Source organism: Saccopteryx leptura, chromosome 2, assembly GCF_036850995.1.
Source record: "Saccopteryx leptura isolate mSacLep1 chromosome 2, mSacLep1_pri_phased_curated, whole genome shotgun sequence".
Lineage (NCBI taxonomy): Eukaryota > Metazoa > Chordata > Mammalia > Chiroptera > Emballonuridae > Saccopteryx > Saccopteryx leptura.
In genome coordinates, this window is record NC_089504.1 from 159000220 (window position 1) to 159021378 (window position 21159).

The 21159-nt window shown below is 40.4% G+C and overlaps 1 protein-coding gene across 6 annotated transcripts in view; it reads left to right on the plus strand.

Moving 5' to 3' along the window:
- The window catches only part of ZMYM2 (zinc finger MYM-type containing 2), a 153286-nt gene that overhangs the window by 67778 nt on the left and 64349 nt on the right, over positions 1-21159 (plus strand). For all 6 annotated transcript variants that reach the window (XM_066369129.1, XM_066369131.1, XM_066369130.1 and 3 more), the window contains 3 exons: positions 15117-15267; positions 15731-15846; positions 18868-18984. In XM_066369129.1, coding sequence (XP_066225226.1) covers positions 15117-15267; positions 15731-15846; positions 18868-18984 — 384 coding nt within the window. The remainder of the gene's footprint in view (positions 1-15116; positions 15268-15730; positions 15847-18867; positions 18985-21159) is intronic.

Genomic DNA, 21159 nt, shown 5'->3' on the forward strand with positions numbered 1-21159 from the left:
TTTTGGTTGCATATAAATTTTTAAACTATTCTGTATTTGTAAAGAATGCCATTGGGATTTTAATAGGAATTGCATTGAGTCTCTAGATTGCTTTGGATAACATAGATATTTTAATGATGGTAATTCTTCCTATCCATGAACATAGTATATGCCTCCACCTGTGTATACTGTCCTTGATTTATTTTTCTAAGTCTTATATTTTTCTGAGTACAAGTCTTTTACCTCCTTGGTTAAATTTATTCCTGGGTATTTGTTTGGTTGCAGTAGTGTAGGGTATTGTTTTATTAATTTCTGATATTTTATTGTTGGTGTATAAAAATTCCACTGGCCTGACCAGGCAGTGATGCAATGGATAGAGTGTTGGACTGGGACGTGGAGGACCCAGGTTCAAAACCCTGATGTCATCGGCTTGAGTGCAGGCTCATCCGGTTTGAGTGCGGGTTCATGAGCTTGAGTTTGGGATCATCGACATGACCCCAGGGGCTCTGGCTTGAGCCTAAAAGTCACTGGCTTGAGCCCAATGTTGTTGTCTTGAGCAAAGAGTCACTTGCTCTGATGTAGCACCCGTCAAGGCACATATGAGAAAGCAATGAATGAACAACTATGGAGCCACAATGAAGAATTCATGCTTCTCATCTCTCTCCCTTCCTTTCTGTGTGTCCCTGTCTGTCCCTCTCTTTGTCTCTCATTCTGTCTATCACACACAAAAAAATGCCACTGATTTCAGAATATTAATTTTATATCCTGCCACTCTGCCAAAATCATTTATCAGGTAAAGTAATTTTTGACTGAAACTTTATGGTTTTCTATGTACAGTATTATGTCATTAGCATATAATGACATTTTTATTTTTCTGATTTTGATGCCTTTTTTTTCTTCTTTTCTGATTGCAGTTGTTATGACTTCCAGAACTGTGTTGAATAAGAGTGGTGAAAGGGGGTACCTCTGTTTTATCTTAAGGGGAGGGATTGCTTTTAATTTTTGTCCATTGTATGTGATATTGGCTGTGGGTTTGTCATAGGTGGCTTTTATTATGTTGAGGTATATTCCCTTTATCTCCTCTTTATTGAGAGTTTTGATCGTAAATGGGTGCTGGATTTTATCAAATGCTTTTTACACATCTATTGATTTAATCATAATTTTTATTGTTCATTTTGTTTATGTGCTGAATCACATTTATTGATCTGTGAATACTATACCAGTCTTGCCTTCCCAAAATAAACGCCACTTGATCTTTTTTTTTTAAATTAATTTTAATGGGGTGACATTGATAAATCAGGGTCCATAAGTTCACAGAAAACATCTCCAGGTTATTTTGACATTTGATTACGTTGCATACCCATCACCCAAAGTCAAATTGTCTCCCGTCACCTTCTATCTGGTTTTCTTTATGCTCTACCCCCCCTTCCCGCCACCCCAGTAACCACCACACTTTTGTCCATGTCTCTGAGTCTCATTTTTATGTCTCATTTTTGGGAAGATTTTATATTTCAAGGAATTTGTCCATTTCATCTAGGTTTTGTAGTTTTTTGGCATACAGTTCTTCATAGTATTTTCTTACAATATTTTGTATTTCTGTTGTGTCAGTTGTTATTTCTCCACTCTAATCTCTAATTTTGAGTCCTCTCTTTTTCTTGGTGAGTCTAGTTAAAGGTTCTTCGATCTTGTTTACCTTTTCAAAGAACCAGCTCCTTGTTTCATTGATCCCTCTGTATTGTTTCTTTAGCCTCTATTTCATTTATTTTCGCTCTGATCTTTATTACTTTCTTCCTTCTACTACCCCTGGGCTTTACTTGCTGTTCTTTTTCTAGTTCTTTTAGATGCAGTGTTGTTTAATTGAGCTTTTTCTAGCTTCTTAAGGTATGCATGTAATGCTGTGAACTTCCCTCTCAGTACTGCTTTTGCTGTGTCCCATAAATTTTGAGTTGTTATATGCTCATTATTATTCATTTCTAGTAATTTTTAAATTTCTTCTTTGATCTCATTGTTATTCCATTCATTATTTAATAACATGCTATTTAGTTTCCAAGTGTTTGAATATTTTTCAGTTTTTCTGTTGTGGTTGATTTCTAGTTTCATGCCATTGTGATCGGAGAAAATGCTTGATATGATTTCAATCTTCTTAAATCTGTTGAGACCGCTTTTGTGCCCTTACAGGTGGTCTATCCTAGAGAATATATCATGAGCACTTGAAAAGAATGTATATTCTGCTGCTTTAGGGTGATAGGTTCTGAATATAGCTATTAAATCCAGTTGATCTAGTGTGTCTTTTAAGTCTGCTGTTTCTTTGTTAATTTTCTTTCTTGAGGATCTATCTAGTGATGTTAGTGGGGTATTGAAATCCCCTACTATTATAGTATTGCTGTTGATCTCTCCCTTTATATCCATCAAAGTCTGCTTTATATATTTAGGTGCTCATATATTAGGTATGTAGATGTTTATGATGGTTATATCTACCTGTTGGTTTGCTCCCTTTATCATTATGTAGTGATCTTTTTTATCTCTTGCAGTAGTCTTTGTTTTAAAGTCTATTTTGTCTGATATAAGTATTGCTACCCCAGCTCTATTTTCATTTCCATTTGCATGAAATATTTTTTCCATCCTTCTACCTTCAGTCTTATGTGCATCGTTTGTTTAATGTGTGTCTTTTATAAACAGCATATATAAGGGTCCTGTTTTCTTATCTATGCACCTACCCTATGTCTTTTGATTGGATCATTTAATCCGGTTACATTTAAGGTTATTGATATCGTTGTTTATTGCCATTTTATTCTTTAAAGCTGTATTCCTCTTTTGCTATATTTTTTTCACCATTTGATCTGTTTACTACAGCCCCTTAACATTTCTTTCAGTGTTGGTTTGGTTGTAGTGAATTCCTTGAGTTTTTTTTGTCTGGTAAGCTTTCAATTTCCCCTTCAATTTTAAACAATAGCCTTGCTGGATAAAGTAGTCTTAGTTGTAGGTTCTTGTTCTACATTACTTTGAGTATTTCTTGCCATTCCCTTCTGACCTCAAGTGTTTCTGTTCAGAAGTTAGATGTCATCCTTATGGGAGCTCCTTTGTAGGTGATAGCTTTTTTTCCCTAGCAGCTTTTAATATTTTCTCTTTATCACTTAGCTTTGATATTTTAATTATGATATGTCTTGGTGTAGATTTCTTTGTGTTTCTCTTTAATGGAGTTCTCTGTGCTTCTTGAACGTGTGAAACTTTTTCCTGCCTCAATTTAGGGAAGGTTTCAGCTATGATTTGATTGAACAATATTTTTTTCCCTTGTTTTTTCTTTTCTTCTTCAGGAACCCCTATGATGCAGATGTTATTTCTCTTCATGTTGTCACAGAACTCTCTTAGAGTTTCCTCAGACTTTTTGAGTCTCTCTTTTTTTTTTCTGCTCTACTTTTGTGCCTTTGTTTATCTTGTCCTCTAACTCGCTGATGATTCAATCCTCATCTTCATCCATCCTGCTTTTAATTTCTCCCATTGTGGTCTTCAATTCTGATATTGTATTTGTCATTTCTGACTTATTCTTTTTTATTATTTCAATTTCCTTTTTTATATTTGCTACCTCTTTATTTAGGTGTTCGTAATGACCATCTATTGTTCTAAGCTCTTTGAACATCTTAACAATCATTATTTTAAACTCTACATCCGGTATTTTGGTTATATCTGACTCATTCAGGTCCTTCTCTGGGGATTTCTCTTGATTCATTTGGGTTGCATTTCTCTGTCTGCCCATTTTGTCTGTGTATAAGAAAGGTTTGGCCATTGGAGTCCAATGCGTGTTCCCTCTGTGTACCCTAGGTGTGGTCTCTCCACTTGATCTTGATGTATGATCTTTTTAATATATTGCTGGATCCTAAATGCTAATGTTTTGTGAGAATTTAGCATCTATCATCAGGGTTCTTGGCCTATAGTTCTCTTTCTTTGGAACGAGATTAATACTTCCCTCATAAAATGAACTTGCAAGTCTTCCATGCTTTTGAATATTTTGGAATAGCTGGAGAAGGATAGGTGTGTGTTTGTTTGTTTTTAATTTATTTTTTATTTTTTAATAGAGATAGAGGGACAGATAGGGACAGACAGACAGGAAGGGAGATGAGAAGCATCAGTTTTTTTCGTTGCAGCACTTTAGTTGTTCACTGATTGCTTTCTCATATGTGCCTTGACCGGGGCACTACAGCAGGTGGAGTAACCCCTTGCTCAAGCCAGTGACCTTGGGCTCAAGCTTTTGAGCTTTGCTCAAACCCATCTGGATAAACCTGCACTCAAGCAGGCAACCTCGGAATCTCAAACCTGGGCCCTCCGCATCCAATCTGATGCTCTGTCCACTGTGCCACTGCTTGGTCAGGAGAGAAGCATAGATGTTAATTCGTCTTTCAATGTTTGGTAACATTTACCTGTTTAACCATCTGGGCCAGGAATTTTGTGATAACTGTTTCAATTTTATTTGTTGTAATCAGTCAGTTTAGGTTTTCTGATTCTTCTAGATTGAGTTTTGGAAGGTTGTATGTTTCTAGGAATTTATCCGTTTTGCTTAGGTTGTCCAATTTTTTGGCATATAGATCTTCATAGTATTTTCTTACAGTACTTCGTATTTCTGCGGTGTCAGGTATTCTCCACCTTATTTCTGTTTTTATTTATTTTGGGCCTTCCCTCCTTTTTTTGATGAGCCTGGTTAAAAGTTCGTCGATCTTGTTTACCTTTTTAATGAATCAGTTCTTGGTTTCATTGATCTTTTGGGGGTTTTTTTTTTAGCCTCTATGTTATTTATTTCCACTCTGATCTTTATTATTTTCTTCCTTCTTCCTCTGGGCTTTATTTATTGTTCATTTCCATCAGGGTTAGGTTGTTTTTTTGAGATTTTTCTTGATTCTTATTTTTTTTATTTTTAAAATTATTTATTTTTTGTGGCAGAGACAGAGTCAGAGAGAGGGACAGATAGGAACAGACAGACAGGGAGGGAGAGAGATGAGAAACATCAATTCTTTGTTGGGTTCCTTAGTTGTTCATTGATTGATTTCTCATATGTGCCTTGACTGTGGGGCTACAGCAGACCGAGTGCCCCCTTACTCGAGCCTGCAACCTTGGGCTCAAGCTGGTGAGCCTTGTTCAATCCTGATGGGGCCATGTTCAAGTTGGCAACCTCGGGTTTTTGAACCCAAGTCCTCCACGTCACAATCTGATGCTCTATCCACTGCACCACCGCCTGGTCAGGCTCCTTGATTCTTAATGTATTCCTGTAATTCTATGAACTTCCTTGTCAGGACTGCTTTTGCTATGTCCCATAAATTTTGAGTTGTATGTTCATTTTCATTTGTTTTCTGGAAATTTTTTATTTTTTCCTTGATCTCATCGTTTAACCATTTGTTGTTTAATAACTTGCTACTGACTTTCAAGTGTTTGAATGTTTTTCAGTATTCTATTTTAGTTGATTTCTAGTTTCATGCCATTGTGATCAGAGAAGCTGCTTGATATGATTTCAATCTTCTTAAATTTATTGAGACTTGTTTTGTTTCTTAATATGTCTATCCTAGGAAACGTACCACGAGCACTTGAAACTAATGTACATTCTGCTGTGTTAGGTTAAAATGTATTGAAGGTATCAGTTAAATCCATTTAATTTTGTGTGTCATTTAAGGCCACTGTTTTTTTGTTAATTTTCTGACTGGAGAATCTATCCATTGATGTTAGTATGCTATTGAAATCCCCTACTATTGTATTGTTGTTGATCTCACCCTTTATACACATCAAAATCTGCTTTATATTTTTAGGTGCTCCTATGATAAGCGCATAGACATTTACAGTGGTTATATCCTCCTTTGCATTGTTCTTTTATCATTATGTAATTGGCCATTTTTATTCCTTATATTAGCCTTTGCTTTAAAGGCTATTTTGTCCATTGTAAGTATTGCTACCCCAGCTTATTCTTTTTTCATTTCCGTTTGTATGAAATACTTTTTTCAACTTCTTTTACTCTTAGTCTATGTGTATATTTTGTTTTTAGCTGGGTTTATTATAGATAACATATGTGTGGGTGTTTTCTTATTCATGCTGTCATCCTCTGTCTTTTGATTAGAGTACTTAAATCATTTACATTTAACTTTATTATTGATAGTACTTGTTTATTGCCATTTTATTCTTTTTGTGAATGTGTGACAGAGAGAGAGAGAGGAGATAGGGACAGATGGGGGAGAGAAATGAGAAGCATTAGTTCTTTGTTATGGCACTTTAATTTTTCATTGATTGCTTTCTCATATGTGCCTTGAGTGAGGGCTACAGCAGAGTGAGTGACCTCTTGCTCAAGCCAGTGACACCAGGTTCAAGGTGGTAAACCTTCCTCAAACGAGATGAACCAGTTCTCAATCCAGTGGGCCTTCCTCAAACCAAATGAGCCCACACTCAAGCTGGCAACCTAGGGGATTTTGAACTTGGGTCTTGCTCGTCCCAGTCTGTCGCTCTATTCACTGAGCTACTGCCTGGTCAGGCTGCCATTTTATTCTTTAAACCTACAATCATTTTTCTCTTGATTTCTTTTTTTCTTTGCTCTTTTTATTGCAGGTCCTTTAACATTTTTTACAGTATTGGTTTGGTTGTAACAAATTCCTTGAGACTTTTTTTTTGTCTTAGAAGCTTTTTATTTCTATTTCAATTTTAAGAGATAGCCTTACTAGACAAAGAAGTCTTGGTTGTAGGCTCTTGTTTTGCATTACTTTGAATATTTCTTGCTATTCCTTTCTGCCCTCAAGTGTTTCTGTTGAAAAGTTGGATGTCATCCTTATGGGCTCCTTTGTAGGTGATTGAATGCTTTTCTCTCACAGCTTGTAGTATTCTTTCTTTATTAAGTTTTGCATTTTAATTAATATGTGTCTTGGTTTAGGTCTTGTGTTTATCTTTAATGGGACTTTCTGTGATTCTTCAACTTGTGACTTACCTTTATCCATTTAGGGAAATTTTCAGCTATCATTTCTTTTCCTTTTTTTTTTGTATTTTTCTGAAGCTGGAAACGGGGAGAGACAGTCAGACAGACTCCCGCATGCGCCCGACCGGGATCCACCTGACACGCCCACCAGGGGGCGACACTCTGCCCACCAGGGGGCGATGCTCTGCCCCTCCGGGGCGTCGCTCTGCCGCGACCAGAGCCACTCTAGCACCTGGGGCAGAGGCCAAGGAGCCATCCCCAGCGCCCGGGCCATCTTTGCTGCAATGGAGCCTTGGCTGCGGGAGGGGAAGAGAGAGACAGAGAGGAAGGAAGGGGGGGGGGTGGAGAAGCAAATGGGCGCTTCTCCTATGTGCCCTGGCCGGGAATCGAACCCGGGTCCCCCGCACGCCAGGCCGACGCTCTACCACTGAGCCAACCGGCCAGGGCTCAGCTATCATTTCTTTAATCAGGTTCTCTACCCCTTGTTCGTTCTCTTCTCTTTCAGGAACCCGTATGATGCAGATATTGTTTCTCTTCATGTTGTCACAGAGGTTTCCTCAGTCTTTTTGAGCCTCTTTTTTTATTGCTGCTCTGTTTTTGTGCTTTCATTTATCTTTCTTGTCCTCTAAATCACTGACTTGATCCTCTGCTTCACCCAGCCTGCTGTTTATTCCTTCTAGTTCAATCTCCATTTCTGATATTGTATTTGTCATTATTTTTATGTTTAAAACTTTAAAATTAATTTTAATTTATTCTATTAACATGGCTTCTGATGACCCACTCAGTATAACACCCTGAACCTTAAACTGTATGTGTAATTTCTGACTAGTTCTTTTTTTATGATTTCAGTGTCTTTTTTTTTTTTTTGGCAGAGATAGGGCAGTCAGAGAGAGGGACAGACAGACAGGAAGGGAGAGAGATGAGAAACATCAATTCTTCGTTGCGGTTCCTCAGTTGTTCATTGATTTATTTCTCATATGTGCCTTAACCGGGGGGGCTATAGCATACCGAGTGACCCCTTGCTTGAGCCAGCGACCTTGGGCTCAAGGTGGCAACTTTGTGGTTTCGAAGCTGGGTCTTCCACATCCTAGTCCGACGCTCTATCCATTGTCCACTGCCTGGTCAGGCTCATTGTCCTGTTTGATGCTTATTATCTCTTTGTAGAAGTTCTCATTATGACCATCCATTGTTTCTGTTAGATAGTTGAGTATCCTAAAAATCAATATTTTAAACTCTGCTTATGATAGTTTGGTTATTTCCATTTAACTTCTTTTTCTGGGAACTTCTCTTATTGATTTATTTGTGTCATAATTCTTTGTCTACCCATTTTGTCTGTGTATTAGATAGCTCTGCCCTGACTGAAATTTGTTGTGGTGTCTTTATCAAGGGTATGGGCTCAGTATTACTGACGTCCAGGCCACCTGTTTTCCTTGCTGTAAGAATGCTTATTGAGGGTACTATTTTCCCTCTTGTTGTATGTTGAGTATTGAATGCAGTTGGTCCTTACATTGGTATGGTTATCCCTTCAGGCTGACTGGTTCTAAGGGTCAACCTTGATCACGTATACTACATACTGTGCAATGTTTGTGCGTTGGGAATATTTATTCTCCACAGTGTCTGGTGCCTACTGGATTCTTCCTTTGGGCATGCTGTTTTTGTAGCTTGCTGAGTCTAGCGTTGGTGTGGTCTTTCACCCACTACTGGTTGTGTTGGTTTTGGTTCTTCTTGGGTTGCGGTCAGCTGTTATTTGTAAATTGTTGTTTGTAAGTAAGGTGTTGTTCTGTGAGCCACCTGTCTGGAGCTACTGCTCTTTTCGCTTTCTCAGCATTTTCTGTGCCTGGGTAGTGTGGGAGGAGCCCATGTGTGTATAAGGATTAGCATCCTCCTATTTAGAGATGACAACAGCTCCATAAAGGCCTCAAACTCTGTTAGATTTTCCTCCACTTTTTAGCTGCTCCACCTTGTTTTGCAGCTGCGTTTTCATTCCATATTGTCTTCTGTAGAAAGACTGTAGTGTATACTCATTCTGGCTTTACCCCATCAACCCCTCTACGGGTTGCAGGTTTGGTGGTTTATGGCAGCTGAGTTTCAAAATACAATGTTAATGGGACCTCCTACTTCAGGGGTCTTTTATTCAGGAGCTCAGTACTGGGAAACTGGCCCCTACTCCAGAGCGTAATCCCCCAGACACTGGTGGATACTCCAATTTTATTTCTCCCCAGTGAGGTGAACAGCAGGTTCAGATCAGCTGGGGTTGACTATTCCCTGTGCAGAAGTTCTTCCATGTGGTGAGCCCCTGGTCTCAGGGAGGAATACTGAGTGATTACTACCCTGGGGCTGATTGTGCCCCTCCCCCCCCGGAAGTGGCTAAGATCCTCTGCCAAACCCAACAATAGACTTGCGGGCACCTACACTTGGAATATTTGTACTCCAAGTCTATCTTTATCTTCCGCTGTGGAATCTAGCCCAGCGGGGCAGGATATCCAGAACCCAGGCTGGCTGACTGTGAAGCTCCACCCTATCCAATGCACATGAGCCTCTGTGCGGGTGATGATCACCGAAAGTGGGACTTGCCTCAACTCTGCTCAGTGTCGGATGAGCCTTCCCTAGGACATGCCGCCAGCCAAGCTTGTTAGGTTCTGAACTGATGCCCTCTGCACCTGGCCTCTGGATGTTCCGACCTTGGGCCTTCCTGGAGTGAACCCGGTGCAGACCAGTGGGGGACACTGCCTGTAAGGCCAGTGGCTGTGGCCAGGTAGGTTCACATTGGATATGGGCAGATGGTAAAGAAACTGTGGAGCTAGAAAATGGTGTGCCATTCTGTTTTATTAGAGTCTCACAATGCAGATGCGTAAACAGGCAGTGCATAACTGCTTCTGTCTCTGTTTCCGAGCTCTCCAGCAAATTAGGCTGGGGGGGAAACCCATTCCCCAGCAAACAGTTGCAAAAACGGCCCCTCCCAAGCAGGCAGGAAATCCCCGATTTGCAGTCTTCCACCTTGAGTGCAAGTACATGCATGCAGCCTTACATAGACTAGACGCATGATGGCGAACCTTTTTATAAAAACTGCCCAGTTTTTCGGTGCTGGTCAACCTGGTGGGCGGTAGCGGAGCAACCAAATGGCACCAGGATTGGCACACCATGAAAGCTGGAACGCCTACTAGTGGGCGGGAGGGACCAGGTTGACCAGCACCGCAAAAGTGGGCGGTTTTTATAAAAAGATTTGCCATCACAGGGCTAGACACACATGGTTCTGACCCTTGTTCATGCACCAAACAGGCAAAATACAAGGGAGCAAGGCTAACACACTTGTTTACCCAACAGTCCACCCATTTAGTGTTGCTTGCTTCACAATGTATGTTCCCTTTGGGAGGAGTGAGGCACATTACATAAACAGACTACAGTGACAGCGCATACTATATAATTTCTATAATTACAAAGGTTCTCTTCACAGTGTCTCCCTGAGCACTCTGCCCAAGGTGCTAACTGGAGTCCCATCTCTATCCCCTTAATCCACGATAGGTGGGAGGGCCTGTATTGTCCAGGGCTGTGTCAATAGAAACTGTAATGTCCTGGTGTGTCCCTGCAACTGTATGAGAGGAACTTCCTGGTGCAGGAGGGCCTCCACTGGAACTGGGCTCTTCCCTTCAGTGTCTTTCCTACTGTTTAAAAGTGGCATCTCCATCTAACAAGGGAGGCGGTGTCCCTCTCTTGTCACAGACCAAGAGTCCATTATACTGCTAAATGATCAGCCCACGATAGACATCCCAGCTGTCTGTGAAAATCTCCAAGGTAAATGTCCATTACAAACAACTAGCCATACAACTCTTTATTAATGGACCTCAGCACCTTTCCGTAAGCTCTCTGTCTGTTACCAAAACCCCATCCAAACCTCTTAGCAAGCTTACAGGGCCTGGCAGTCAAGCACATTCAAGTGCTGTGCTGCCTTGACAATTCTCTTATCTATTGCTGCTGCCACTGCAAAAGAACAAAGCACCTATTATCTTCTAATGCCAACACCTGCTGCACATTTGAGAGGGACCAGTAGATTTCCAGTTTTATATGGTGCCTCAGTCCTTCCCCTTTTCCCCTCACCCCTGTTTTTATGTAAGTTCTGAAGATGCTATCTTAAGGAAGAGTGTATGGTAATGGCCATCAATTTCTCCATCTCTGTTCTGGAGAACATGGCGCCATCCACCCCTAGGTCCCACAACCACAGCAACCCTATAGGAGCTCAGTGGGTTTCTTCCTGACTTGTTTCCCCAACTCCAACAGCTCTGCCTGGGTTCTTTCCTTCTGGGTGACCACCGGCCCAGCTCTGAGTCTGTGGATGGCAGCTTCAGCCCGAGCCTTCTCATCCTCAGAAGAGGAGTTGGAAGCACCTGCTCCTGCCGACTCAGAGCCACTCCACTGGTGTGGATGCTGCTGCTTCTTCGGCGACCATTTTGGCTGTTGCAGCTGCCAGCTTTCAGCCTGAAGCCGAGAACTTGATGTCTTGAACCCGCAGTTGTTTCTCCAACAACTGCCGGTGCCAACGTTCAGCTTCCAGGGCAGACTGAAACTTGTAGACCTTAACTCCTTCTCCAGAGGCTACTCCAGTTCCAGGCGCCCTTGGTGCTCAGCTTGCATCTCACACTGTAGCTCTCAAACCCGGTCATTTGCCTTCTCTAGCGCTCACTCCAGTTCATGCCGTCAGTGGTTCTCAGTCTGCAGGCTGTCCTGCAGTTCTCAGATCTGCAGCTCTTCGTGGAGCTTTTGACCTTGGGCAACTTCTTGCACAGAGTTCTCGGTTCCCTCCTGCAGGCTGTAAAAAATAGCCAGCCGAGGCCCTGGCCGGTTGGCTCAGAGGTAGAGCATTGGCCTGGCGTGCGGGGGACCCAGGTTCGATTCCCGGCCAGGGCACATAGGAGAAGCGCCCATTTGCTTCTCCACCCCCCCCTTCCTTCCTCTCTGTCTCTCTCTTCCCCTCCCGCAGCCAAGGCTCCATTGGAGCAAAGATGGCCCGGGCGCTGGGGATGGCTCCTTGGCCTCTGCCCCAGGCGCTAGAGTGGCTCTGGTCGCGGCAGAGCGACGCCCCGGAGGGGCAGAGCATCGCCCCCTGGTGGGCAGAGCGTCGCCCCTGGTGGGTGTGCCAGGTGGATCCCGGTCGGGCGCATGCGGGAGTCTGTCTGTCTCTCCCCGTTTCCAGCTTCAGGGAAAAAAAAAAAAAAAAAATAGCCGACAGTCTCCAAAAGGATAACTGTCTTGATCCATACACTGAAGAGCAGCAACCACTCCTCTACTCCACCCCTCAAGGGTGTTTGGTGGCTCCATACCAGTCTGATCTGAATTCTGCTGGCTGTGCCAGATGTATGAGCATTGGCTTTGGCCGTGGCTCTGTAGGTTCACATTGGATTTGGGCAGATGGTAAAGGAACTGTGTAGCCAGGAAATGATGTACCATTCCATTTTATTACAGTCTCACAATGGCAGATAAGCAAACAGGCAGGCAAAAACTGCTTCCCTCTCTCTCTGGACTCTCCAGCCAAACAGACTGGGGGGTGGAGTGGGTGGAAACCCCTTCCCTGTCAAACAGTGGTTTACAACAGCCCCTCTCAAGCAGGCAGAAAATCTGCAATTTGCAGTCTTAGGCCCTGAAGGCAAGAATCTGCCGCCTTACATAGAGTATACATACATGGCAGTGCCCTATGCTCATGCACCTATCTGGCAAAATATAAGTGAGCAAACCTAACATATTTGTTACACACTTGTTTTTCCAACACTACCTGTGACTGGCCCTCAGCAACCTTGGATCTACAAGGAATCCAGAGTTTGTGGCTGCTTCTGCTGGGTTCAGGTGCACCTGGAAATACCATGCTGCACACCTAGGCTGGCTTTTAGCCACATTGGACCTGCGGAAAGACCAGCAAAAGGCCCAGGTTCCCTGAGACCCCTGCGTCCTTTGTCTGCTGGATTCTTGCTTTTTAGATTCGGCCACTGAAAAAAACCTTTGGTAGAATCTAGAGCCTGGGGCAGTTCAGGAATTTGAAAGGTTAGTGGGTGTGGCTTTGCAGCAGGTGTCAGCCTGTCTTGACTTTTTTCACAGACCTCAGTAGGGTGTAGTCCCCAGGAGTCTGGTGGATGTGGCCTCTGAGACCCAGAGATGTGGTGTGTCCACAGTCTGGACAGTGTCTGCTGAATATCCTGTGAGGCCCAAGCACCAGTCACAGACTCAGGAGCTTGCCGGGCAAAGCTCCAGCCTCAATGCCAGAAAAATGAGTCACTGATGTTCCCCTGCTTCCTGGCTTGTCAGGAATGCCAGTCCCCATAGGGTGGGGTAGGAGAGATTCCCAAGGGTGGGGCAGTTGCTTTTCCCAAACTGATGCCACAGGGAGGGGACTGCTTCACTCAAGAAAGATGGTGACTGCAATACTGGAAATGACTCGGCACAGGGGTTTCTGTGGCCTTCCACCAATGTCTCTCCTGGGTCACTGACTTCACACTTTTCTCCTGCAACTCTAGTCCTCTCAGCCCTCCCTCGGCTGAAGTCCTGGTGAAGTGGCTGTCAACGAGATTTTTGTGTTGGCCCTTTAAGACAGAACCTGTTTCTCTGAGAGCTTCATTTCTTTCTCACAGACAGTAACCTGAGGTCTTTTCATTTCCAAATGCAATGTTGGTACCACTTCTAAGGGCTGGGACTCTAGGCGGGGCTCTGAGCCTGGGGTTGAGGACCTACACCTCTCAGGGTGAACCTCCCCACAGTGAGAGTCCCTCCAGATCCATTACTGCTGCTCACTCCTGCGAGTGGGGCAGCCCTTTCCACATCTCCGCCCTTTTTACCAGTCTCGGTGTGGCTTCTTCAGTGATCCTTGGTTATAGATTCCTTTTAGTCCAAAGTTGGTTTTTCAAGATGATTGTTCTTAGTTTAAGTTGTAATCCAATTTGGTCCAGGGAGGTGGCAGTTGGAAAAGTGTCGTACCAAAGTGCAGAGGTTGCAGGTTTAATCCCCGGTCACGACACATAAAGGAACAGATGTTCTTTCTCTCTTGCTGTTTCCCTTTCTCTTTCTACAGTCAATAAAATAAATATTTAAAAATGAATAAATAAAATTCTTTGGTGCTTTAAAAAAATATCTGTGAAGTGTACCCATTTTGTTATTAGTATGATTGTCATCTTTCCTGACATCTGTTGTTTATCCATTCATGGAACATTTGGATGTCTTATATCATCATATTGTATTAGATGCTGTTGGGTGTGCAGATAAGTGAGATAATCTCCAATCAATTAGAAAGATGGATACAGTTATTTTGTAATTTAATATGTGGTAATTTGATTTAAATGATTGTGACAGTTTTGTAACTGCTCAGAAGAGATCACAGTGGCTCCAAAAGACTTTTTTCTTGTGTTTGATGTCTAATTGTGATTATCAAGTAAATGTTTTAATACAAACACACCATTTTGTTTAAATTGTTCTTCTGTAAGACTATATATATAGTTTAGTTAGTTTTAAAAGTATACCTCTTGTGTCTTACCTTTGTATATTTTATCTCATTTCTCTTAATTAAATCACTGTTGGCAAATATCGTTGGCAGAGTATTGACTTCATTATCTATTGAGTACTTGTTAACTTTAGTTAATAGCCAAAAATTATTTTGAATGAGGTTTGCTTATTAACAAATTTTAAAAAATGTTTTATTTTATTGTCATTCAGTAAGGTTCTAAATGTAGTAGATAGGTGGTAAATCAGTTTTCTCAAATGTTCCAGAGGTTCTTAGACAACAGCAGCTCAACAGCATAAGTATTTATTATGTTAAGATTATTTCTCAGAAGGACTTTGTTTGTTAATAAGGCCTACATTTTTAGGTCAGTTTAATTTTTTTCTATCAAATGAAAAAAAAGGGTGTGTCATTGTAAACATAGAACTTTTTGCCTTTCTTTAATTTTCAGTTGTTACTTACCTATATTTAGGGATTCTTTTAAATTAATAGAGAAAACCATGTATTTTTGAAGGAGTCTTAGCAGAGATCATTACTTTTATTTGAATTTGATTTAGCTCCATTGCATTTAAGAGTTTGCATGCAGGTGAAGACTTTTGGCCCACAAACCCTGATTAGAGATTAATAGAATTTTTTGCAAAGAGTAAAGGTGTAATGAAAAATACAGAAATTTTTATCAGTTAAATTGTGGTTTTCTTACTTATTTTTTTATGTTTCATATTTCAGAAATATGGAAAACTGACCACTTGTACTGGTTGCCGAACCCAGTGCAGGTTTTTTGATATGACTCAGTGTATAGGTCCTAATGGATATATGGAGCCATACTGTTCTACTGCTTGCATGAACAGTCACAAGACAAAATATGCAAAATCACAAAGTAAGTTTCAGAGACTTTGGAAGTTAAATTTTAATAACATGACTAATTTCCTAACTACTTTCTCTTCTTTATTCTTATGCTTATTCTAACTAATAAAAATAAAAATAATTTTATTTTTATTATCACACTAAACTGTATTACCAAAAACTTTCTTAATAGTTTTGATCATTTTGTATATCTTCTGATATTTAAATTATTGCTGAAGTCCTGCCTGTGTCTTTGTTTTCTTAACTCAAACTTTTCCCATCCAAACATTATCTAAAACTGAGATTGTTTCATGTGTCTGTGTGTTTTAACATAATAGCAGACTCTTTTATGACAATTTTTTTTAACATGTAAATAATCTTGGAAATTAAAGAATAGTCTACAGAAGATTCTATTAAGAAACTTTTGTAGTCAATTAATATTTAAAAAATAATTGTAACTTTATAAAGAAATCAGATATGTACCTTTTTTCTCCTAGGTTTGGGAATTATTTGCCATTTTTGTAAGCGAAACTCTTTACCTCAATATCAAGCCACAATGCCTGATGGAAAACTCTATAACTTTTGCAATTCCAGTTGTGTGGCTAAATTTCAGGTTTGTTACTTATTTTGCATCACCCCTACTCCAATAAAGTAAACATAGAAAATAAACAATATACTATGCTTTACCTTTATTTAATGTGCTAATTATTTCAGTTTGTTGAGGGTCACATTGATGGGTGGAGATTCTAGAGGCAAATAGACATGGCTTCCCCCAGCTCTCTACCTGCCATGGATGATCTAATTTTTTAAATTGTGTTTATGACGTAGACTTTGAAGGAAAATAATTAAAATTTAGCTCAATGCATGACGTGCAGTATTTTTTTGTAGATAGTTTTAATAACATCATGTGACTCGTATTGGGGAATTCTGTTATATGAAAATGTAGGTATGGTTAGCCTGGAAGTGATAAGCATAAATGCTTTCTTCATTTATTAGAAATATTCCAGGTAAAAAAGGGATTGGACTTGTTATTGTAGGCCCTGATTTAATATAAGATCGGTTTCAGTGAGACATTTTTCATTTTGGTAAATGTAAAGAATTTTTTATTTTGGTCAATTGCATAGGTTTTGAAAATTAGCATGAGTAGTCTCATAAGATTGTATTACTACTGGTGGTGTTCAAACTTAAGCTCATTGACCACTAGGATGGATAATGTAGAGGGGATTTAGCACTAATTAAGTGGTCTAAGTAAGTTTACTACCTGCTTTGAAAATTTCAGGGTATTTCAGTGCACAAAGCCATGAATCATGAGTTAACTTTGAACAACAGTTCTGTGTGTTTTGTGTTTGTTTAAAATGAAAAGTCTCTTACATATGTTGTAGTTACTAGTTATAGTTGATAGTTAACAGTTATTAGCATTTAAGTTGTGGTTTTGTGTTTAGTCTGGTGAGTGTTGTTTTTGTTAGTAGTTTATTCCTCAGCTGAGTTTGGGTAATTAACCACATTCAAGGCTAAGCTTTCATTTTGAAAGTTGAGATTGTGGCCATTGATACTGTTAAAGTGGTAAATACTGCCTCTAACTTGGCTTTTCACAAAGTAGAAATTAAGGAATAAAGAGTAATTAGAAGAGTGAAGGACAGGACAGTGTCTTTGGTATGCTGCTTTATTCCCTTTTGATGTTGGGTAAATTAAAATGTGAATTGAAAATATTTTAACTACTTTTCTCCTTTAATTGAAACTTGTATTGTCCATGATTCTTGATGAGATGATTTGTATAATAGTCCATTGTATATTTTTTTAAAGAAACACAATTTAGATTCTGACTTTTGAAGAATGTATGCAAATAGCATGTAGTGTAGGTAGCCTCATTGCTATGTGACTGCATAAAAGTAATACAAAGTTGGCAAATAGAAAACCAGCATTTTTTCCTTTCTCTTTATTTTAAAGCAGACCATAGATTTTGAATTAAATGTCTTGATTAGATGATTTGCCATTGAAAGTAAGATAATAGGATGGTATTTCATTTGTTTTGAACAAATAATTTTAATGGACATGAAGTTTTTTAATAGTAAGGGTAACAGTAATTTATATAAAAATTTATTTATATTTTTTTATTTAAAAGAATTTTTCTTCCTCTTTTCCAAGTAAGAGTAGGGAAGATAGAGAGACAGACTCCCACATGCAGCCCGACTGTGATTCACCCAGTGAACTCTATGTGGGGCTGATGCTCTCTCCATCTCTAGGGCCATGCTTACATCGGAGCGATTCTTAGCACCTGAGGTGGAGACTCCACTTAGCCATCTTCAGCTCCTGGGGCCAATGTGCTCAAACCAATCGAGCCAGGGCTGCAGGAGGAGAAAGGAGAGAGGAAAGGGGGAAGGGGTGAAAGCAGAGCAGATAGTTTCTTCTCCTGTGTGCCCTGACAGGGAATCAAACCCAGGATAGCCATACGCTGGGCTGACCCTCTCTACCAGTGAGCCAACTGACCAGGGCCTATTTAAAAATTTTATTCACTTTGTAGTTACTGGCTTAAATCTGCATGTTTTATTTTTCCACAAATTTTAAGTGTGTTGAACAATGCAGAAGTTTTAAGAATATCAAAGGTTGTTCTATCTCCACTGCCACACTGAAAAATACTTTATAACTATTTCATACATTCAGGAGATTTTATATAATATGGATTACTGGATGAAAAATAAATATGTATAATCACTTATTAAAACCTTTAAATCCCATATATGTTTATATCTTTTTCTATAATGTAAATGGTTTTAACTTTAACTATAATAAAATCAAAATAAATTGCTGGTATCAATACCAGTCTGCTTAATCAACTTTCAAGGTTAACATAGGCCATTTGCATTGATGTATTTGAAATGACAATGATGGCAATAGTAGAGCTAGGATGACATATTAGTGGTAATTCAGCTATCAGAGAGAGGGGGCTAGGGTTAAGTCTTTATTTACTAGTTCAGAAGTTGATTAAACAACCTTACTATTGCTTACATTTTCTTAAAGAGAAAAAAAAACATGATTATGATATTTCTCCCTTTTTCATGTATTTTTAAAATGAGTAATCCTGTTTTAAAAATGAATTTTAATTTGATGAAATGTATTTAGGATACAAGTATTTTTTTTTTTTAGAGATGAGAGGAGAGGAGATAATGAGGTAGGCTCCCACATGTGGCCAAACTAGGATCCACCCAGCAACCCCATCTGGTGCTGATGCTCAAGTGCCAAGCTATTTTTAGTTCTAGAGGCTGATGTGCTCCAGCCGAGTTATCCTTTGCACCCAGGGCCACACTCGAACCAATTGAGCCACTGGCTGCAGGAGAGGAAGAGGGACGGGAGGGGGAAGAGGGGAGAAGTAGCTGGTCACTTCTTTTGTGTGCCCTGACGAGGAATCCAACTCAGAATGTCCATAACCTGGGCTGACGCTCTATCCACTGTGCCATCTGCCAGAGCTGCAAGTATACTTTTTAAAGGCAAAATTCAGAAATTAATTTTATGTGTTGAAATACTTAAACAAAATACATCTTCTTTTCTGGACATTGTCGACATTTGACAGTTGTCTGAAATAAAAATTCTAAAATCCATATCAGATTCAATATGTTTTGTTCTTGTTTTGTTTAAGGCTCTAAGTATGCAGTCATCTACAAATGGGCAGTTTATAGCTCCAAGTGATATCCAGTTGAAATGCAACTATTGCAAAAATTCCTTCTGTTCAAAGCCAGAAATCCTGGAATGGGAGGCAAGTCATATTTTGTTATGTTATATTATCTAGTGCTAAGGAAAGTCTAGTAATGTAACTATGGCGTTTCCATCTGAGAATCTGTTTCTTAATGGATAAGGATCAGTTTTTCTGATTTTATGTACCATTGAAAAAGAAAAGATGCTGTCATTAAACATGATACATTATCATATTTAAATTATTTACTTATTTGGGAGTGGCATCAACAAGGGATTTGTTTTCTTTTTTTTAATGTAAAACAAATTATTGAAGTCATATTCACTATATATTATGTGTATAGAAGTGTATGTAGCTAAATACCGGAGCATCTGTATAGTATTTTCCCCATCTCTCCCCTGTTTCTTCTTACTCCACTCCACAACTGTCCTTATAAATATTTTTTGTGAACTCTAATATCTTGTATTGCCTTCTACCTATGAAATAGAATTTGGTAGTCATTTACTATGTTGTCATTTAACATTTTATAATTGTTTTAATAAAAGAATCCTAATAGAAATTTAGTTTTCATTCTCATCCCTTTTCCTTCACTTTATTAATTTACTTTGCCTTATCTTTTCTGCCATTGGCAAAAACTCTGATTATTTTTCTTTGATTAAGAGGGCAGTAGTAGTGGATGGATGGATGGACAAGGTGGCCCTGGCTGAACATTGCTTTCTTGAGCAGTGTTCACCTTTGCTAGTCTTCCTCCCTCCCCTCTCTCCTTCTTTCCCTTTCCTCCCCTCCCTCACTTCTGGAGGCAGAGAAACTCCGAATGCTCCTGCTACCAGAATCCACCCAACAAGCTCCCTAAGGGTGATGCTCTGCCCATCTGGTTGTTGCTCAGCAGACTAGCTATTTTTAACACCTGAGGTGGAGGGCACAGCCATTCTCAGCACCCTGAGCCATCCTTAGAGTCCAGTGCCAACTTGCTGGAACCACTGAGCCATGGCTGCAGGAGGGGAAGGAGTGGAGAAGCAGATAGTCACTTCTCCTGTGTGATTTGACTGGGAATTGAACCTGGAACAGCCGCATGCTGGGCTGACACTCTTAGCACTGGTCTGAGCCAACTGGTCAGGGTCTGGCTAGTCTTTCTTTCACCCTTTTTGAGGGCATGTAGTTTGTACAATGGTGTACAAGGTATACTACTGTAAATAGATGGATGGGTTCTGAGGTAAAACTTACTAGTGGCTGTTGGCAAGTCTTAGGTGAAAGGTGATAGCCACAACCAGACTATGCAAATTTTTATTTTTATTTATTGATTTTAGAGGAGAGAGAGAGAGAAAGGTTGGGGTAGGAGGAGGGACAGAAAATAACAGCTCATTATAGTTGCTTCTCATATGTGCCTTGACGCAGAAAGCCCGGGGATTTGAACTGGTGATCTCAGAATTCCAGGTCGATGTTTTATCGACTGTGCCACCACAGGTCAGGCAAGATTACACAATTTTTAAAATACTTTAGAAATCTGAAGTTTCATTATTTTAACACTTTAGTCCCTAGAAAATTTTCTAGTATATTTGTTTAGTGTAGTCTCAAGAACATTTTTTTTTTTTTTTTTTTCTGAAGCTGGAAACAGGGATAGACAGTCAGACAGACTCCCGCATGCGCCCGACCGGGATCCACCCGGCACGCCCACCATGGGGCGACGCTCTGCCCACCAGGGGGCGATGCTCTGCCCATCCTGGGTGTCGCCATGTTGCGACCAGAGACACTCTAGCGCCTGAGGCAGAGGCCACAGAGCCATCCCCAGCGCCCGGGCCATCTTTGCTCCAATGGAGCCTTGGCTGCGGGAGGGGAAGAGAGAGACAGAGAGGAAAGCGCGGCGGAGGGGTGGAGAAGCAAATGGGCGCTTCTCCTGTGTGCCCTGGCCGGGAATCAAACCCGGGTCCTCCGCACGCTAGGCCGATGCTCTACCGTTGAGCCAACCGGCCAGGGCGTCTCAAGAACATTTTAACCAGTCATTCTTTGAGACTTTTGATGGCATCCAGTGATGATATTTAGTGACTAAAACACTCTAGATCCCAGCAGAAAGAATGTTGAAGGTCCAATGAGAAAGGATAAAGGAATGGTGGGGAAAGAAGAGAAGAGCTTATGAGCAAGCACATGAAGGTCCTGCATAAACTGAGTCTTGGTAAGACTAGATGAAAACAAGATCCTTTCTACCCTTTCCATTTTAGCACCACCCTGCTTTTGCAGTCT